This window comes from Apteryx mantelli, chromosome 41, assembly GCF_036417845.1.
Source record: "Apteryx mantelli isolate bAptMan1 chromosome 41, bAptMan1.hap1, whole genome shotgun sequence".
In the NCBI taxonomy this organism is placed as follows: Eukaryota; Metazoa; Chordata; class Aves; order Apterygiformes; family Apterygidae; genus Apteryx; species Apteryx mantelli.
Genome location: NC_090018.1, coordinates 174,582 through 190,756, shown reverse-complemented (window position 1 = coordinate 190,756; position 16,175 = coordinate 174,582). Strand labels below are relative to the sequence as shown.

General features: G+C 68.5%; 3 protein-coding genes across 6 annotated transcripts; 1 reads left to right on the top strand and 2 right to left on the bottom strand.

Moving 5' to 3' along the window:
* Positions 1-40: 40 nt before the first annotated feature.
* Positions 41-12,815, bottom strand: WNK3 (WNK lysine deficient protein kinase 3). 4 transcript variants are annotated; one of them, XM_067315103.1, is made up of 26 exons: positions 12,352-12,813; positions 11,385-11,428; positions 10,838-11,247; positions 9,916-10,088; positions 8,763-8,983; positions 8,528-8,685; positions 8,360-8,448; positions 8,064-8,283; positions 7,760-7,979; positions 7,551-7,672; positions 7,383-7,460; positions 5,996-7,264; positions 5,836-5,891; positions 5,610-5,739; positions 5,418-5,534; positions 5,219-5,332; positions 5,082-5,121; positions 4,887-4,988; positions 3,742-4,793; positions 3,555-3,654; positions 3,082-3,203; positions 2,266-2,495; positions 1,981-2,189; positions 1,609-1,707; positions 1,317-1,492; positions 41-1,226 (listed from the first exon to the last, which is right to left on the bottom strand). In XM_067315103.1, exons 3-26 carry the CDS (start codon positions 11,207-11,209, stop codon positions 1,023-1,025), a joined length of 5,673 nt encoding a protein of 1,890 aa, XP_067171204.1. In that variant the 5' UTR covers positions 11,210-11,247; positions 11,385-11,428; positions 12,352-12,813; the 3' UTR covers positions 41-1,022. The 4 variants fall into 4 exon arrangements, with proteins under 4 accessions (XP_067171204.1, XP_067171203.1, XP_067171205.1 ...); XM_067315102.1 differs by having other exon boundaries at positions 3,555-4,793; positions 12,352-12,814; XM_067315104.1 differs by having other exon boundaries at positions 2,089-2,189; positions 3,555-4,793; positions 12,352-12,814.
* A 91-nt stretch (positions 12,816-12,906) lies between these two features.
* Positions 12,907-14,168, top strand: TSR2 (TSR2 ribosome maturation factor). Its single transcript, XM_067315111.1, has 5 exons — positions 12,907-13,011; positions 13,427-13,517; positions 13,602-13,693; positions 13,820-13,981; positions 14,059-14,168. The coding sequence occupies exons 1-5, from the start codon at positions 12,946-12,948 to the stop codon at positions 14,134-14,136; spliced, it is 489 nt and encodes a 162-aa protein (XP_067171212.1). The 5' UTR covers positions 12,907-12,945; the 3' UTR covers positions 14,137-14,168.
* DNASE1L1 (deoxyribonuclease 1 like 1) lies at positions 14,156-16,008 on the bottom strand. Its single transcript, XM_067315071.1, has 8 exons — positions 15,874-16,008; positions 15,514-15,602; positions 15,351-15,437; positions 15,156-15,268; positions 14,972-15,084; positions 14,703-14,860; positions 14,428-14,524; positions 14,156-14,335 (listed from the first exon to the last, which is right to left on the bottom strand). Exons 1-8 carry the CDS (start codon positions 16,006-16,008, stop codon positions 14,201-14,203), a joined length of 927 nt encoding a protein of 308 aa, XP_067171172.1. The 3' UTR covers positions 14,156-14,200.
* Positions 16,009-16,175: the final 167 nt, after the last annotated feature.

Genomic DNA, 16,175 nt, shown 5'->3' with positions numbered 1-16,175 from the left:
GTGACCAACCCCCCCCCCCAACACACACACACATACCCGCTTCTCCACGTGGGTTTTTATTATTTTTCTTTTTTTTGTTGTTTTTACTCCTTTATAACAATCCGTCCAAAAAAATAAACGCGGGGCCCCGCCAGCTGCTGCCCCCGGAGCCCAAATGCCACAGAGAGAACCCAAAACCTCGCCGGCCTGGGGGGAGATGATGGGGGGAGGGGTGTGAAATGAGGTAGATGGACAAACCCTTACATTTATGCCCCAAATTGCACACCCGCGGCGGGTTTGGGGTAAAATGGGGCTGTTTGGGGGCGGGACGAAGGGTTTCAGGGCCCAACGAGGACGTTTGTGAGGCAACCAAGGGGTTTATGCTCAACTGGGGAAGATTTGAGACCCAATGAGGAGGTTTTTGGGAAAAACAGGCAGTTTTAGGGAAAAGCAGGTGTTTGGGGGTCAAACAAGGCAATTTGGGGTGAAACACAGGCCCGAGGGGGGCTTGGGCAAATGGGGCGGTTTTGGGGTGAAACGGGGCGGTTTTAGGATGAACTGGGGAGGTTTTGGATTGAAACGAGTCAGTTTTAGGAAAAACGGAGGTTTTGGCTCAGGGGGCAGCTCAGGGGCCAACTGAGGCAGTTCTGGGGTGAAACAAGGTGGTTTTAGGACAAAACAGGGAAGTTTCTGAGTGGAATGAGGTGGTTTTGGCTCAGGTGAGACAGCTCGGGGGTCAACCGAAGCATTCTGGGGTGAAACAAGGTGGGTTTAGGACAAACTGGGGAAGTTTGTGGTTAAAGGAGGTGAGTTTAAGGTGAAACGGGGAGGTTTTGGGGTGAAATGGGCTGGTTTCAGGACAAAACAGGGAGGTTTTGGCTCAGCTGAGGCAGTTCTGGGGTGAAATGAGGTGGTTCCAGGATGGACCAGGGAGGTTTTGGGGTGGAAAGAGGCAGCCCCAGGACAAACGGGGGAGGTTGCGGGGGGCTCTGGCTTGGCGGCGGTGGCGCGAGATCGGTGGCGGTGGCCACCCGGCGCTGCACTCACTTGGGCCCTGGCGGGACGGGGCAGCCGGTGCCGTGCAGGGCCGGGCCCAGGGCACCGGGCGGGGGCGCCGGGGCCCACCGGGGCGGGAAGGGGCCGCAGGGGGGCAGCCCAGGGGGCGGTGGTGGCGCCCCGGCGAAGGTCAGGCCGGGCGGCAGGGCGCCGCGCAGCTGCGCCAGGGTGGACACCCACGAGGATGCGCCCTGCAGCACCGGGAGGAGAGACAGAGAGACGGGGGGGGCTCAGAGCGGGGCACCCCCCAGGGGGCCCAGGCATCCGGGCACCCCCCTCACCTCCGCAGTCCTGGCCCGGGCGTCGGGCTCCGGGCGGCCCCGGCTCTGCCGGAGCTGGTTGAGGCTGGGCTTGGGGCCAGGGGTGCCCGCCGTCTCCCGCGCCCACTCATCCACCAGCCGGTGGAAGTCATCTGTGAAGAGGCCTTTCTTGGCAGCTGGCGGCACCCGGCGGGGCTCTGCAGGGCACAGGCACTGTCAGCCCGCGTGCCAGCACGGCGGGGGCCCAGGCCTCCGGGGGCAGGGGCCCAGGCATCCTGGATGGGCATGGCGGGACACCGCTGTCCTGCGGTACCTGGCAGGGCCGGGCCCCGGGAGCTGCTCGGGCGCTGAGAGTTGCTGGTGCAGGAGGAGGAGGAGGAGGCAGGGGCTGGCGCAAAGCCGCCGCCGTGCTCTGGGGACATGGTAGGGACTTGCTGGAAGCTGCTATGGGGCTGAGCCAGACCCCGAACGACCCTGCTGGCATCCGAGCCTCCTCCCTGGAGCAGGCCCAGGTGTCCCAGCCTCCGGCACAGACCTGGCCATCCCAGCTTCCCCGGAGCAGGCCCAGGCATCCCAGCCCCCCTCCCCAGAGCAGGCCCAGATGTCCGAGCCCCCCTCCCTGGAGCAGACCCCAGTGTCCCAGCTCCCCCCAGAGCAGGCCCAGGCATCCCGGCATGGGGCCCACCTGTGGGCGTGGGGCTGACGTCAGGGCCGGGGGCCGGTGGGCGTCCCCGGGCCTTGCCCTTGAGGGCCCGGGGCCGGCGGGGGGAGGTGGGGGGTGGCCCGGCCTCACCAGGCTCCCCCCGGGTGTCCCTCAGGGCCCGCAGACGGGCGTAGAGCTCCTGCAGCTCCCGGTCCTGCTGTGCCTGCAGCGTCACCACCTCCTGGATGTGCCTGGCAGGGGGACAGGGCATGACCCAGGGTGGGGATGCGGCCCCGGGTGCCCGGCCCCTCCCCTGACCCGCCTTACTTCTCCCGCAGCTGCTGCAGCTCAGCCCGGAGGTCCTCGTCCTCGAGCTCAGAGTCACCGTCGCTGCTCATGGGCGACGAGGGCGAGTGGGCGCCGGAGCCGGGGCGCCGCAGCCCACCCGGGGGGGCTGCCGAGGCCTCGCTGTCCGACCCCGAGCCCCCCGGCGGGCTGCCCAGCGCCGCCTGGGCCCCTGCCGGCTCCTCCACCCCCCGTGTGGGCACTGCCACCACCTGGGGGGGGGACGTGGAGGGAAGACGGTGGCGGGCAGAGCCGGACACCTGGGCCCCTTCCCAGCGCGGCAGGCTGGGGGCTCGAGGAGGATCCCTGTCGCTCCTGGGGCTCTTTGGAGGGGTCCCAGGGGCAGTCTGGGGGTCCCAGGGGCAGCTCCCGTCATCTCTGGGGGGACCCAGGGGCAGTCTGGGGGTCCCTGGGGCAGCTCCCATCATCTCTGGGGTCACCCGGGGGCAGTCTGGGGGTCCCAGGGGCAGCTCCCATCATCTCTGGGGACACCTGGGGGCAGTTTGGGGGTCCCAGGGGCAATTTGGGGGTCCCTGGGGCACCTCTCATCATCTCTGGGGACACCCGGGGGCGTTTTGGGGGTCCCTGGGGCAGCTCCCATCATCTCTGGGGGTCCCTGAGGCATTTTGTGGGTCCCTGGGGGAGTCTGGGGGTCCCTGGGGGAGCTCCCATCACCTCTGGGGGTCCCTGGGGGCAGTTTGGGGTGCTTGGGGACACCCTGGGGGTCCCCACGGGAGGCCAGCCGCCCTCCCGCCAGCACCCAGACGCCAGGGCCCCCTGCCCCATGGTGGCACCCACCTGGAAGCGCCCGCGCCGGAAGGACCCTGCGGCCGTGCCGCGCCGTGGGGGGGGCCCAACCTCGCCGGGGGGCTCCCCGAAAGGGCCCCCAGCCACCCCCGGCCGCCGCTCCTCTGCCTCGCCTAGCCAGGAGAAAGCAGCGGGGGGGGGGGGGGTGAGTGCGGGGACCCAAAACAGCCCCGGCCCCCCCCAAACCCCCCAAACCCCGGCTACGTGGAATGGCAAAACGATGGGAGGGTGGCGGCGGGGGCAAAACAAACCGGGGAGGGGGCAAAGGAAGCAAACGAGCGATGGGGAGCCTAGGCGCGAGCCCCCGCGCGAGGCGACGCTACCTTGCCGGGGTTTGGCCCTCTTGAACAAGGCGGCGGGCTGGCGGAGCCTGTAGGCCCAGCTTTTTAATTTGCGGGTCCACGTTTTCTTGCTAATGGGGTTTTTGAGACTAGGGCAAGTAAACCTGAGGCCGAAATATCCACCTCCTGCTGCCTGCAGGCGCGCGGCTCCGGGGCGCGGCGGCGGCGGTGGTGCAGCGGTGGCAGCGGCGTGGCCCTCGGCTCTCTCCGGCGGCGGCGGCTCCTGCGGAGAGCGGGGTCCCGAGCCAGCCCCGCCACCGCCGCCCCCTGCTGGCCCCCGGCCCGGCCCCGCCGAGCCCCCATGACTCACATGGCGCCCCGGGGGGCCACCGAGGCTCTCCGAGGAAGAGGAAGAGGAGGAGGAGGAGGAGAAGGAGGAGGAGGGAGGCGACTCGAGGCCGGGGCCGTCCCGCTGGCTCTCGCCACAGCCGTGCTCCGGGTACAGCAGCGTCCGCAGCTTCTCGTCCAGTGTGCGGATGCCGGTGTCGGCGAAGTCCCGCTTCGGCGGGCCCTCGCTGTCTGATGCCTCCGGCTCCCGCCCCAGCACCTCCTCCAGCTCCCGGGCTGCGGTGGCCTCCGGCTCCGCTGCTTGAGGCGCAGGCAGCTCTGGACCTCGGGGAACAGATGTCTCCGGGGCTTGCGGGACGTGCGGCTCTGGACTTTGGGGCACGGACGGCTCCGGGACTTGGGGTACAGACATCTCTGGGATTTGGGGGATGAACATTTCCAGACCTCGAGGGATGGATGTCTCCGGACCATGGAGGACGAACATCTCCGAGCCGGGGGGGACGAACGTCTCCAGACCTCGAGGGACATCTGGCTCTGCACCACAGAGGCTGGATGTCTCCAGACCGTGGGAGACAGATATCTCCAGACCTTGGGCAATGGATGTCTCCGGACCTCGGGGAACGTCTGGCTCTGAACCTTGAGGCACGAACATCTCCAGACCTTGAGGGACGAATCTGTCCGAACCTTGGGGGACGGATGTCTCCAGGGCTTGGGGGACAAACATCTCTGCTCCTTGGGAGACGAACGTCTCCGGACCTCGGGGGACGTCCGGCTCCAAGCTTCGGGGCACGGATGTCTCCAAGCCGCGGGGCACAAATGGCTCTGGACCTTGGGGGACGAACGTCTCCGGACCTCGGGGGACGTCCGGCTCCGAGCCTCGGGGCACGGATGTCTCCAAGCCGCGGGGCACAAATGGCTCTGGACCTTGGGGGACGAACGTCTCCAGACCTCGGGGGACGTCCGGCTCCGAGCCTCGGGGCACGGACGTGTCTGGCCCTCTGGGCGCCTCCGTCTCCGTGGCCCCGACACTGAGTGTCTCTGGGGGCGGCTGACTCTGTGTGGGCTTCTCCGCACCTGCGGCAACCCGGGGGGGGACACAGCTGTCACTGGGGCGTCTGCCACGTTTCTTCCCCCCGTGTGGCAACAAGGGCAGCAGTGCTCACTCACCGGGGCCAGGCACTGGGGGCCCTGGAGCCTCCCGGTTCCTGATGGTCTGGTTGATGCAGAAGCGCCAGCGACCAACGGGGGATGACTGGGGGGCGCCTTCGCCTGGCGGCGGCGGGGACACGCCAGCGGGCTTTGAGCCGAGCCCCACGGCGCGAACCGCCCCCACCGTGACTGGCCAGGCCGCCCTGTACTCACCGCTGGCTGGGGCACTCTGCACCGGCTCGGGTGGCCCTGCCTGCATGGAGACGCCAGGGAGGAGAAAACGCCGGGAAGGGGGAGACACCGGGAAGGGGGAAGACGCCGGCACTGGGGACGGGGAGACGTGGCCCTACCTGGGGGGCTGTGGAGGGGGGGCTGCGGAGGATCTCCCGTGCCTGCGCCACGATGGCCTGCAGCTCCTCCACAAACTTCTCCCTCTCGCCCTCCAGCACGAAGTTGTCTTCAACCTGGTGGCAGTGGCAAAGGTGGCGGCATTAACGATGCGGTAGGTCGTCAGCGCGCAGCAGCTGGGGCGGCAGCAGTGGCGCTCACCATGTAGTCGGCGATGTCCTCGGGGGCGTCCCCATCGGCGTCGAACTTGAACGTCACCATCTTGCTGTCGTGGGTCTCCAGCTGGCACTCCACCGTGTTGTCCCCCGGTGCCGAGACCTGCAGCGGGAGAGAGGAGGGCAGCGAGTGTGCGGGGCTGCCGCGCTCCCCCCGCCCCTGGTGTCCCCCACCCACCTGCAGCACCGTCAGCTGGAAGCGGGCGCCTTTATCTGGCCGGGGGCAGGAGGCCCGGCGCTGCCGGCTGCGCTCGGCCTTGCCACCGGCGAGCTCGTGGCCACCTGGGGCGGCAGTGGCGCCATCGGGGCTGTGGAGGGGACGGCAGTGGTGGGTGAGACAGGGAAGGCTGCGCCCATCCGTCTGCCTGTCCGTCCCCCTCACTGCCCGCCCCAAGCCCGCTCACCCCGAGGCCGCCTCCGGCTTCACTGTGGCCGCTGCTGGCTGCTCTGGCTGCGAAGCCTGTGGAGAGAGCGGGATGCGAGCGGGAGCCGGCAGTCGCCGCCGCGTGAAACCCCAGCACGGCCCTCGGAGAGGGAAACAGCGGCAGGGGGCCGCCCCCAAACCTGCGCAGCCTCCTGCCCCAGGTGTGGGGCAGCCACGGCGCTGGCAAGGCTCCAAGGTGCATAGCCGGGCTGGAGGAAGGCCGCTGGCTCCGGCGGGTATCCTGGGAAGGTGGAAAAGCCCGGGGGCTCCAGCACGGCAAAGGTGAACGCCACTGGCGGCTCTGGCGCAGGGCCAACGCGGTCGCCCAGCGGCTCTGGCTCTGGCAGGACCCCCTCGGATGGGGTGGCAAAGGGCAGGGCCGGCGGCAGGTGTGCGGCAGAAGCCGGCTGCAGCCCTGGGGCCAGCGGCATTGCGGCCGCTGGCTGCATTGCCGCAACTTGCGGCATCTCAGGGAGCGTCTGCGGCTGCATTGCAGCGACTTGCTGCATCCCGGGAACCACCTGCGGCTGCATCGTGGGGATCGGCTGCATCCCAGGAACTGTCTGCGGCTGCATTGTGGCTGCCGTCTGCATCCCGGGAACCGGCTGTGGCTGCATCGTGGGGACTGGCTGCATCACAGGAACCACCTGGGGCTGCACCACGGCCGCCGGCTGCATTGCAGCAGCTTGTTGCATCTCAGGGACTGTCTGCGGCTGCATCGCAGCTGACGGCTGCATCCCAGGGAGCGGCTGCGGCTGCATCCCAGCTGCTGGCTGCATTGGGGGAACCGGCTGCATCCTGGGGAGTGTCTGCATCGCAGTGACTTGCTGCATCCCGGAAAACACCTGCGGCTGCACCATAGCCAATGGCTGCATCACAGGGAGCGGCTGTGGCTGCATCGCGGCCACCTGCGGCATCGCAGGGACCATCAGTGGTTGCATCGTGGTGACTTGCTGCATTGTGGAGACGGTCTGCGGCTGCATCGGGGCTGCTGGCTGCACTGGGGGAGGTGGCTGCATCGCAGGAACTGTCTGCGGCTGCATCACGGCAACTTGCTGCATCCCAGGCACTGCCTGGGGCTGCATTGCGGCCGCTGGCTGCATCACGGCAATTGGCTGCATCTCGGGGACCGTCCGTGGCCGCGCTGCGTCCACCGGCTGCGTGGCGGCACTTGGCTGCATTGCGGTGGCTGCCTGCGGCTGCACCGCAGGGCCCGGCCTGCTCGGAGCCGGTGGCAGCTGCGCCACGGCCGCCAGGGGCCCCGAGCGGGAGCCCTGTTGCAGTGGGGTGGCGGCGGGCCCCAGCTCCCCATCGGTGGCCGGGGGCTCCGGCGGGGCGCGTGGAGGGGAGGCAGCAGTGGGTGCCGGCTCCGGTGCCTCTGCCCCAAAGGCGGCCTGGGACTCGAGGTGCTGCGGGGGGAACAGGAAGCACGGCAGGGATTTAGGGGCACTGCGCTCCCCCTCCCCAGACCGGGGCAGAAAGTCACGCTGGGGCCGGACGAGCTGCCCCATGGCGCCGGGGACCTACCGCGAGTGGTGGGTGCTGCCGGGGCGAGACACAGGCGGGCAATGGGGCCAGCGGCGGGGGGCAGCCCAGGTTCGGCGGCTGCGAGAGGACGAAGGCGGCTGCAACGGGGGCGGAAAACCCACCGCTGCTGACATGCGGCACCGTGGCGACCCCCGGGGAGCCTCTTACCCCCTGGTAGCACCCGGTGAGCGGCAGTGGGTAGAGGTGCTCGGCTGGGCCTGGCGGCTCTGCAGCGGCAGCCGTGAGGCCAGAGGCGTCAGGGATGGCACCATTCTCGGAGAGGCCATCAGCTGCGCGGGAGGAAAAGCGAGGCAGCGCTGAGTGCTGGGGCGTGGTGGAGGCGTGAAACAGGGGGCTGGGGGGAGGGGGGGTCGTACCTGTGGCGCGACCCGGGTCTTGCTGCAGCAGCTGCTGCCGCACGTGCTGGTCCACCTCGGTGTCCTCACTCTCGGGGCCGCCGGGCGCTCCCCGGCCTGGGGGGTCCCGCCGCTCATCGGCCTGCCTCCGCTCCCGCGTCTTCCTCACCAGCGCCAGCCGGTCCCGGATGGATTTGGCCACCGCCTTGGAATCGCTCTCATGAAAGAAGCCGGATTTCACCTAGCAAGAGGGCGGGTTGGGGGTGAGGGCAGCCCCTCATCCCCACTGGGGCCCCACGCGCCCCCCGTCCCTAGTGCCGCTCACCATCTCGTAGGCCACCTCCTCGGGGACATCGGCCTCCAAGTTGAAGCTGAACTCGATGGCCTCGTTGTCCTTGTGCTTCCCCTTCAGCTTCTTGGGGTCCTCCACCCAGAGGCGCAGTGCAAGCGAGGAGTCGCAGCCCCCGTCATCCTCTGCCAGCTCCACGCGCAGGCCCGTGTCCTCAGCGAAGAACGCGTGGTTCAGCAGGTCGCGGATGGAGAGCCTGGGGGCAAGCGAGGGGGGCCAGGGGGCGGTGGGGACACGCCAAGGGCGCCACCGTGGCCCCCCGCCTCTCCTACCTCTCAGCCTTGTTCTGCCGGATGCAGCCCTCGATGATCTCCTTCACCTCGGGGTCCGTCACCTTGTTGAAGCTGGCCGGCTTGATGCCCTGAGAGGGGAGGGCAGAGCTGAGACCTGGCGCTGGGGAGGGGGCGCCTGCCTCCCCGCAGCCCTGTAGCGGCACCCACGCTGGTCACTTTGCGGTAGATCTGGGCAGCATTCTGGCACTCGGAGTAGGGGTACTCAGAGGTGCCCATCTCCAGCATGCACATGCCAAAGGCGTAGACGTCCACTGACTCGTCGTAGCGCTCCTCGTACATCTCCGGTGCCATGAACTCGGGGGTGCCTGCAAGGGCAGCAGCGAGCTGAGCCGGCGCGGGGCGGCAGCAGCGGCGGCACAGCAGCCGCGGCACCCCGGCTCACCAATGACGCTCTTGGCGAAGGAGGTGCGCATGAGGGTGGCCAGGCCCAGGTCTCCGATCTTGACGGAGCCGGTGGGGCCAGTGATGAAGATGTTGTCACACTTGAGGTCACGGTGGATGATGGGCGGCGTGCGGGTGTGCAGGAAGTGCAGCCCCTTGAGGATCTGCCGGCACCAGCTCCGCAGCACCTTGGGCTTCATCACCTTGAAGCGCTTCAGGTACCTGCGGGGCAGCAGCAGGCAGGAGACCGCCGCTCTCCGGTGCCCGCCCCGGCCCTGCTGCCCGCGCCAGCCCTGGCCGGGGCCCCTCGTCCCATCCCTGAGCCCTTCGACATGTCCCCGAGCACCCAAGCCCAGGCTCAACCAACCCCCCTCGCCATGTCCCCAAACCCCTTCGACACGTCCCCAAACCTGGGCGTCCCTAAACCCCCTCACTGTGTCTGCAAACCTCCTCACTGCCCCAAGCCCCTCTGACACGCCCCCGAACCTGGGCTCATCCGAACACCCTCACCACATCCCCAAAGCCCCTCGCTTTATCCACAAACCCCTCACGGTGTCCCCACACTCCCCACAGCATCTCTGAACCCCCTTGCTGCACCCCCAAACCTGGGCTCACCTGAACCCCCTTGTCATGTCCCCAAATCCCCTCGCCATGTCCCCACACCTGGGCTCACCTAAACCCTTCGCTGTGCCCCCAAACCCCCTCGCTGTGCCCCCAAACCCCCTTGCCACATCCCCAAAGCTTGGCTCCCCCAAAGCCTCTCGTTGTATCCCCAAACTCCCTCATGGTGTCCCCTTGCCCCTTGCAGCACCCCCATACCCCCTCACCACATCCCAGAGACCCTCACCATGTCCCCAAGCCTCCTCAGTGTGTCCTCAAAGCTTGGCTCACCCAAACTCTCTTGCCATGTCCCCAAACCCCTCGCTTTGTCCCCAAACCCCCTCATGGCGTTCCAGACCCCCTCACCATGTCCCCAAACCTGGGCTCACCCAAACCACCTCATCGTGTCCCCAAACCCCTCGCTGCATCCCCAAAGTTTGGCTCGCCCAAACCACCTTGCCATGTCCCCAAACCCCTCGCTTGATCCCCAAAGCCCCTCGCTGCACCCCCAAACCCCTCACAGCGTCCCCAAATTGGGGTCCGGCGCCACTCACGTCTTGAGGGTGCCGGACGTCATGAGCTCGGTGACGAGGACGATGCACTTCTTGCCCTTGAGCGTGGACTCCCAGGAGTCGTAGAAGCGGACAATGTTGGGGTGCTGCAGCCCCTTGAGCATCTCAGCCTCCTCCTTGAACCGCTGCTGCTCGGCCTTGGTCAGCTTCCGGTCCTGGGGGGTGAAGGGGCCCCGCGGCATCCCCAGATTCGCCGTCAGCCTCCCCAAAACGAGCCACGGCCAGCGCCTCGCCTGCCACCGCACCGCTGCCAAAGCTCTCTCTATTCCCTGTGGCCGCTTTGTGGCTCATTAGAGGAGGCTGTAAAGAATTCGCCATGGCCCTGTGCCCATCGCCGTGCCGGGGCGGTTGGGCTCCTTAGCGGGGCCACGAATTTGGCCGGGTTAAAGGCGTTTCCATGGGGAAAAAGGGCTCCGAAGCGGGGGAAGGACAGGCTCACGGACAGGGTGCATTGGACAAAGAACAAACTTAGGAGGTTTATCGGCACGTTTTGCAGTCGGTGGCATTAACTGATGAAGCTGAAGGACAGCTTAATGAAGTTAAGAGACTGATTAACAAATGGCACAGGCTATCTAATGGATTGGGGTGGCTTAATGCGTTTTAGAAGTTAAGCCGTGAGCTGGGACAGAGCACTTAACACATTGGGGTGTTGTCAATGAATTTAAGAATGAAATGCATGATTTACAGATGGGTTTGGAAGATAAACTGGAGACTTATGATGGATTTAAGAACTGAACGTGGGGCGCGCAGAAGGGTTTGAGGGATAAACTTGAGGCTCGGGGGTGGATGCGAGGGTTCGCGGGCGAGTTTGGAGCTTCCTTCATGGAGATGCGAGCGGGGAGGGCCAGCGGGCGTGCTGGGGGCGCCGCGTCACCACGCCGGCAGCAGCACAAGCCAGGCTCACCTGCAGCTCGCACCAGGCCACCTCCACCCAGGTGTCGGTGTCAAAGCCCTTGAAGACGGTCTTGAAGGCGCCACGGCCCAGCTCGATGTCAAACTTGAGGAAGCGGCCGCCTGGCGAGGTGGCCACCGCCTTCATCTCCGCCTCCTCCTCGATGTCCTGCTTGGCCTTCTCACGGCCGCTGCTGCCGTCACCCCGCGCCTCAGGACCCCGCTCCGCCGCCGCCGCGCGCTGCTGCTCCTCCTCCACCAGCTCCACGCTCTTGCGGAAGAAACGCTTCCTCTCCGGAGCGGCGGCGGCAGGAGCCTCTGGGGAGGCCGCGCGGGGCTGCTCTGTGCTGCCACTGCCACCGGGCTCCCCAGAGTCGGTGGCCATGGTCCCCGCGGCACCTATTGGGGTGCTGCCATCGCCACCTACGAGGAGGAGGAGGAGGAGGAGGAGGAGGAGGAAGAGGAGGAGGAGGAGGAGGAGGAGGAGGAGGAGGAAGGGGGGATGCTGGGCGCAGAGACGCCCCCGCTGCCCCCCTCTCCCTGGGGGCGGCCGCTCTCACCTGCTCGGCTGGCATCCGTCCGTCCGCCTGTCCGTGGTGGGGACCTGTGCGCAGGGGGGAACAAAAGCCACGGTGTGGGGCGGGCACCAGCCCCTGCCGGCGCCGGCCCTCCGGGGGGCTCCGCTGCAGCCGCCCCCCACTTCCTCCGCGCCCAGGACTTCCGGGGGCGGCCGCCCCTATAGCCCCCGCCGCCCTTGCTCCTCCCATACCCCCTCCGGCCCTATAGCCCATCAGCCACGAGACCCCCCCTTGCCCGCCCCCCCCCAGCAACTCTATAGCACTTAGCCCTCCCCCCCAGCCCTTATAGCCCTTTTCTCCACACCTGTCTTCTATCCCCATACATCCCACTGCGCCTATACATCCCCTTATTCCTGTCTCCTCTAACTCCTATAGCCCATAGTACATATACACACTGGATCCCCACAGACTCCATGCCTCCTATAGCCCTGGTACCCACATCCCCATGCCCCCTATAGCTCCTCTACCCCCACACTCTCTATGGTTTCCATACCTTTTATAGCTCCCTGACATCCCCTATGTGCCCTATATGCTTTGTACCCCCACACCCCTATAGCCCCCACACCCCTATAGCTCTGGTGGCCAGATCCCCGAATCCCTATAGCTCCTATAGCCCCTCTCCCCCCACACCCCTATGGTTCCTGTATCCTCTATAGCCCCTGCACCCCTATAGCCTCAGTGCCCACATCCCCATGCCCCCTATGGCCCCTATAGCTCCTCTACACCCACACCCCCTATGGCTCCTATACCCTCTATAGCCCCCCCATCCCCTATGGCTCCTATAGCCCCTGTATGGCTCTGTACCCCCATACCCCTATAGCCCTGGTGCCCACATCCCCACACCCCCTATGGCCCCAGACCCTCTTTAGCAGCCCCCCATCCCCTATGGCCCTTAAAGCCCCCCAGCTCTGTAACACCCCCCATAGCCCCTCACCCCGCCCCCACTCACGGGGGTCACGTGACGCGGGCTCCCCGCGCGCGCTTCGTAGAGAGCTAGGCGCGCGCACGCGCGGGAACGCGCGGGGCGGCCGCGCGCGGCCACGCCACACCCCTCCCGCCGCCGCGGCGCGCGGGGTCTCTCGGGAGCTGTAGTCCTCGCCTCAGGCCGCCATCTTGCCGCCGTGAGGCGCAGGGCAGCACCGCGCCCCCCTGGCCCCCCTCAACTGCCGCGCCCGCCGCCCCAGGAAAGGGGAGGGCGCCGCCGCCCCGCGCCGAGCGGGCGGCCCCAACCCGGCCCCGGTGCCGGTCCCGCCGCCGCGGCACCCCCAGGCCTCGCCGCGAGCAATGGCGATGGCGCGAGGTCCTCGCCGGGTAAAATGGCGGCCGCAGGCGGCCCGCAGCGAGCGATTCCCCGCCGGGGAGTCCGCGGGGTTGCGGCGGGGCGCCGCTAACGGGGCGCCGCCGCCGCCGCCGCCGCCGCCAGGGCCCGCGCTGCGCCCGGCCCCGCCCCCCCGATCGACCCTCCCGGCGCGCCGCCGCGCGTGCCTGGGGCCGCCGAGCTCTCGGCGCTCAGCTGAGCCGCCTGCCGCCCGCCGCCGCGGACATGGCGGCCCCCGCGCTCTTCGCCGAGGGCGTGCGGGCCGTGCTCGGCGCCTGGGCCGCGCTGCAGGTGAGGGCGGCCCCATAGGCGGCCCCTATAGGCCTCCTCTATAGGGGCCCCTCTAGGCGGCGGGTGGCGCCCGGCGCCCGCAGGCGCTGGCGAACCGGCGGGGCTGTGGGGAGGGTTGGGGCTTTTATACGTCGCCTCTATAGAGACCCCGCTGGAGCGGCCCGGCTCCCCTATAGACGCCCCGCATGTGCCGCTGCCGCGTGTCTCCTATGGGTACCCGGTGTCGGGGTATGTGTGTGAGTCCTTATATGGTATCAGAATCCTCTATACATCCCGCATAGGATATAGGAGCCCTATAGGTGCCCACCGTGGGGATGCTGGGGGGGGTAGCGAGGCTCCCCACACCACTGTAGCGGTCCCCGAGGTGTTCCTGTTAGGGGCCCAGGCATCCGAGTGGGTCCTCCCCCCCCAACAGGTGGCAGTGGAGAACGGCTTCGGCGGTGCCCGGGGCTCCGAGAAGGCAGCCTGGCTGGCAGCAGCGCTGCAGGACTTCTTCCAGCGCAACGGTGAGCCCTGGACGCCCAGGCCCCTCTCCCGGGGGTCGCCTGGGCCCTCCCCCCCCCCAAATCCCAACGGCTTTATCCCTACAGCCGACCTGGAGCCGGAGGAGGTGGAGGATTTCCTGGCTGAGGTGATGGACAATGAGTTCGACACGGCAGTGGAGGATGGCAGTCTGGTGCAGGTGGGACGCACCGGGGGGGACGACACACACCATGGGGCCACTGTGTGTGTGTGTGGGGGGGGAGGGACATGCTGTGGGGCTGCCGTGGGGCTCTGTGCCCCGGCTGACCCCCACCCCCACCCCCAGGTGAGCCAGCAGCTTGTGGCGCTCTTTGCCCTGGCGGCACGGGGTGACGCAGCCGCCGTGGGGGCCGCCGTGGCCCGCCTGGGCCGCCCTGGCCCCGCGCTCCGGGCTGCTGCTGCCACTGCCGCCCCTGAGGATGCTGGAGGCCACGAGGACACTGCCGAGGTGAGGGGGGGACATGTGTGGGGCCGGGGGGGGCGTGGTGGCCCCATGGCCCCCCTCATGGCCCCCTTTGCCCCCAGGCCATGGACTGCGGCCCCCCCCGCAGTCCCCCGCCAGACCCCGACACCTGGACCCTGGTGCAGAGAAGGCGCAAGTGAGGGGGGGAGCAATAAAGGGGAAGATTTCCACAGACTTGTTTTATTTTTATGGCCTGGGGGGGTCTCAGGGCAGCCCTAGCAGGGCCCCCCCCAGGCCCAGCAGCAGCAGCAGGGCCAGGGGGGGATGCCAGCCCCCCCCCCAGGCTCTGTCCAGCGCCAGTTCCACCTCCACCGGGTAGTGGTCGCTCACCACCAGCGCCTGGGGGGACACCGGGGCCCCTGTCACCGTAGCTCTGGGGGCCCCGGTGTCTGGGTGCTCTGCCCCCCACGGGGCCCCAGTGTCTGGCTCACCTGCTCCTCGGTCAGCCCAAAGCACGCAGTGAAGTTGAAGGCTCCGGCCGAGCCCGGCACCACCAGGCTCTGGCTACGTTCGCCGGCCACCACCACCCTGTGCCAGGGCAGGGTGAGGGCTGGGGCTGCCCCACGCTGCCCCCACACCGCCCAATGCCGCCCACCGCGCCACCCTGCCCCAGCCATGCTCGCTGGCTGCCACCACCCTGGGCCAGGGCCGGGGCTGGCCCACATCACCCCGTGGGTGCCCCACATCACCCCATGGCACCCCGCACCGGTCGTAGGGGCAGCGCGTGGAGCCCCGCACAGTGCTGTCGCCGTCGTCCCCCAGCAGCCAGTGGAACGGCGGGTCACGGCGCAGCCGGATCCGGCCCCAGCGGCTGGCGGCCACGTAGCCGCAGCCTGCATTGAAGTCGCCAAGGAAGAGTACGTCCTGGTGGAGGGGAGCAAGCAGAGGTGGGAGGGGGGGGCTCACCCAGATGGTGGGTTCCCCGCGGTGGCGGCGGGGGAGGGGGGGCGTCCGGACACCGGGGTCCCACCATACCTGCTGGCCCCAGCGCTCCTGCACCCGCTCGTAGACGTCGTGGAGGGCGTCGATCTCAGTCTCAGCTGCTGCAGGCGCTGCGTGCAGCGGCACCAGCACCAGCTCCGGCAGCGCTGGGGGGGGAGGCGTCAGGGGGCCCTGGCATGCGGGAGCAGGGGGGCCCCGGTGTCTGGGCGCCGCTCACCTGGGCTGGGCAGGCCAAAGCGGGCTACAAAGGGCTCCCGGGCAAAGACGTCAGGGCGCTGTGGGTGGGCATCCTCGTACACAAACCAGTCCTGGAGCTGGGCCCGGCCTGGCCTGCAGTTGGGGGGGCAGCTGTGGAAGTGGGGCTCAGATACCTGGGCCCCTTCCTCTGGATGCCTGGGGCCGCTGGGCTCACCGGTAGAAGTAGACGTAGCGCTCCCGATAGGATCCCCGGCCCAGGGGGTGGCTGCTCAGGGCCTGATAGGTTCCAGGGCCCACAGTGCTGCGGGGAAGTGGGAGGGGATGAGATGGGGGCCCGGACACCTAGGCCCCCCTCGCCCCGGATGCCTGGGCCCCACCTATCAAGGGTGTCAAGGAGCAGGGGCACCACCTGCCCCTTGGCGTCCACCACCTCCTGCAGCACCATGATGTCGCAACGGGCGATGATCTGGGGGGGAAGGGGAGCTCATTAGCGCCCCCCCAGCCACATAGTCTGCCCCCCCACCCCCCAGACTCATAGCCTGCCCCCCCAGCCCCACAGCTCCCCTTCCTGCTCCCCCAGCCCAATAACCTGCCCCCTCCTGCCCCATAGCCGGCCCTTCCTTGCTCCCCCAGCCCAATAACCTGCCCCCTCCTGCCCCATAGCCGGCCCTTCCTTGCTCCCCCATCCCCCCCGCTGCCCTATAGCCCTCCTTCCTGCCCCGCAGCCTGCCCCGTACCCGCCCCAGGGCCCCCCGCACGTCCTCCCGTGCCGCCTTGCCACCCCCCAAGCGCCGCGCGTTGAAGGCGCCAACGCGGAAGGCCGCGGCACCCCCCAACAGCGCCGCCAGCAGCAGCAGCAGCGCCGGCCCCATGGCGGCGGCCCGTCCCGTCCAGGCCCTCCGGCCGGGATATTTTTAGCTGCCCCCGCCCCATAGGGCAGCTCCCCCCCCATCCTGCCCCGCCATAGGGCAGCTCCCCCCCCACTTCCTGCCCCGACGGCATTGCGGATGCGCGCTGTGTCCACACTTCCGACTACTCT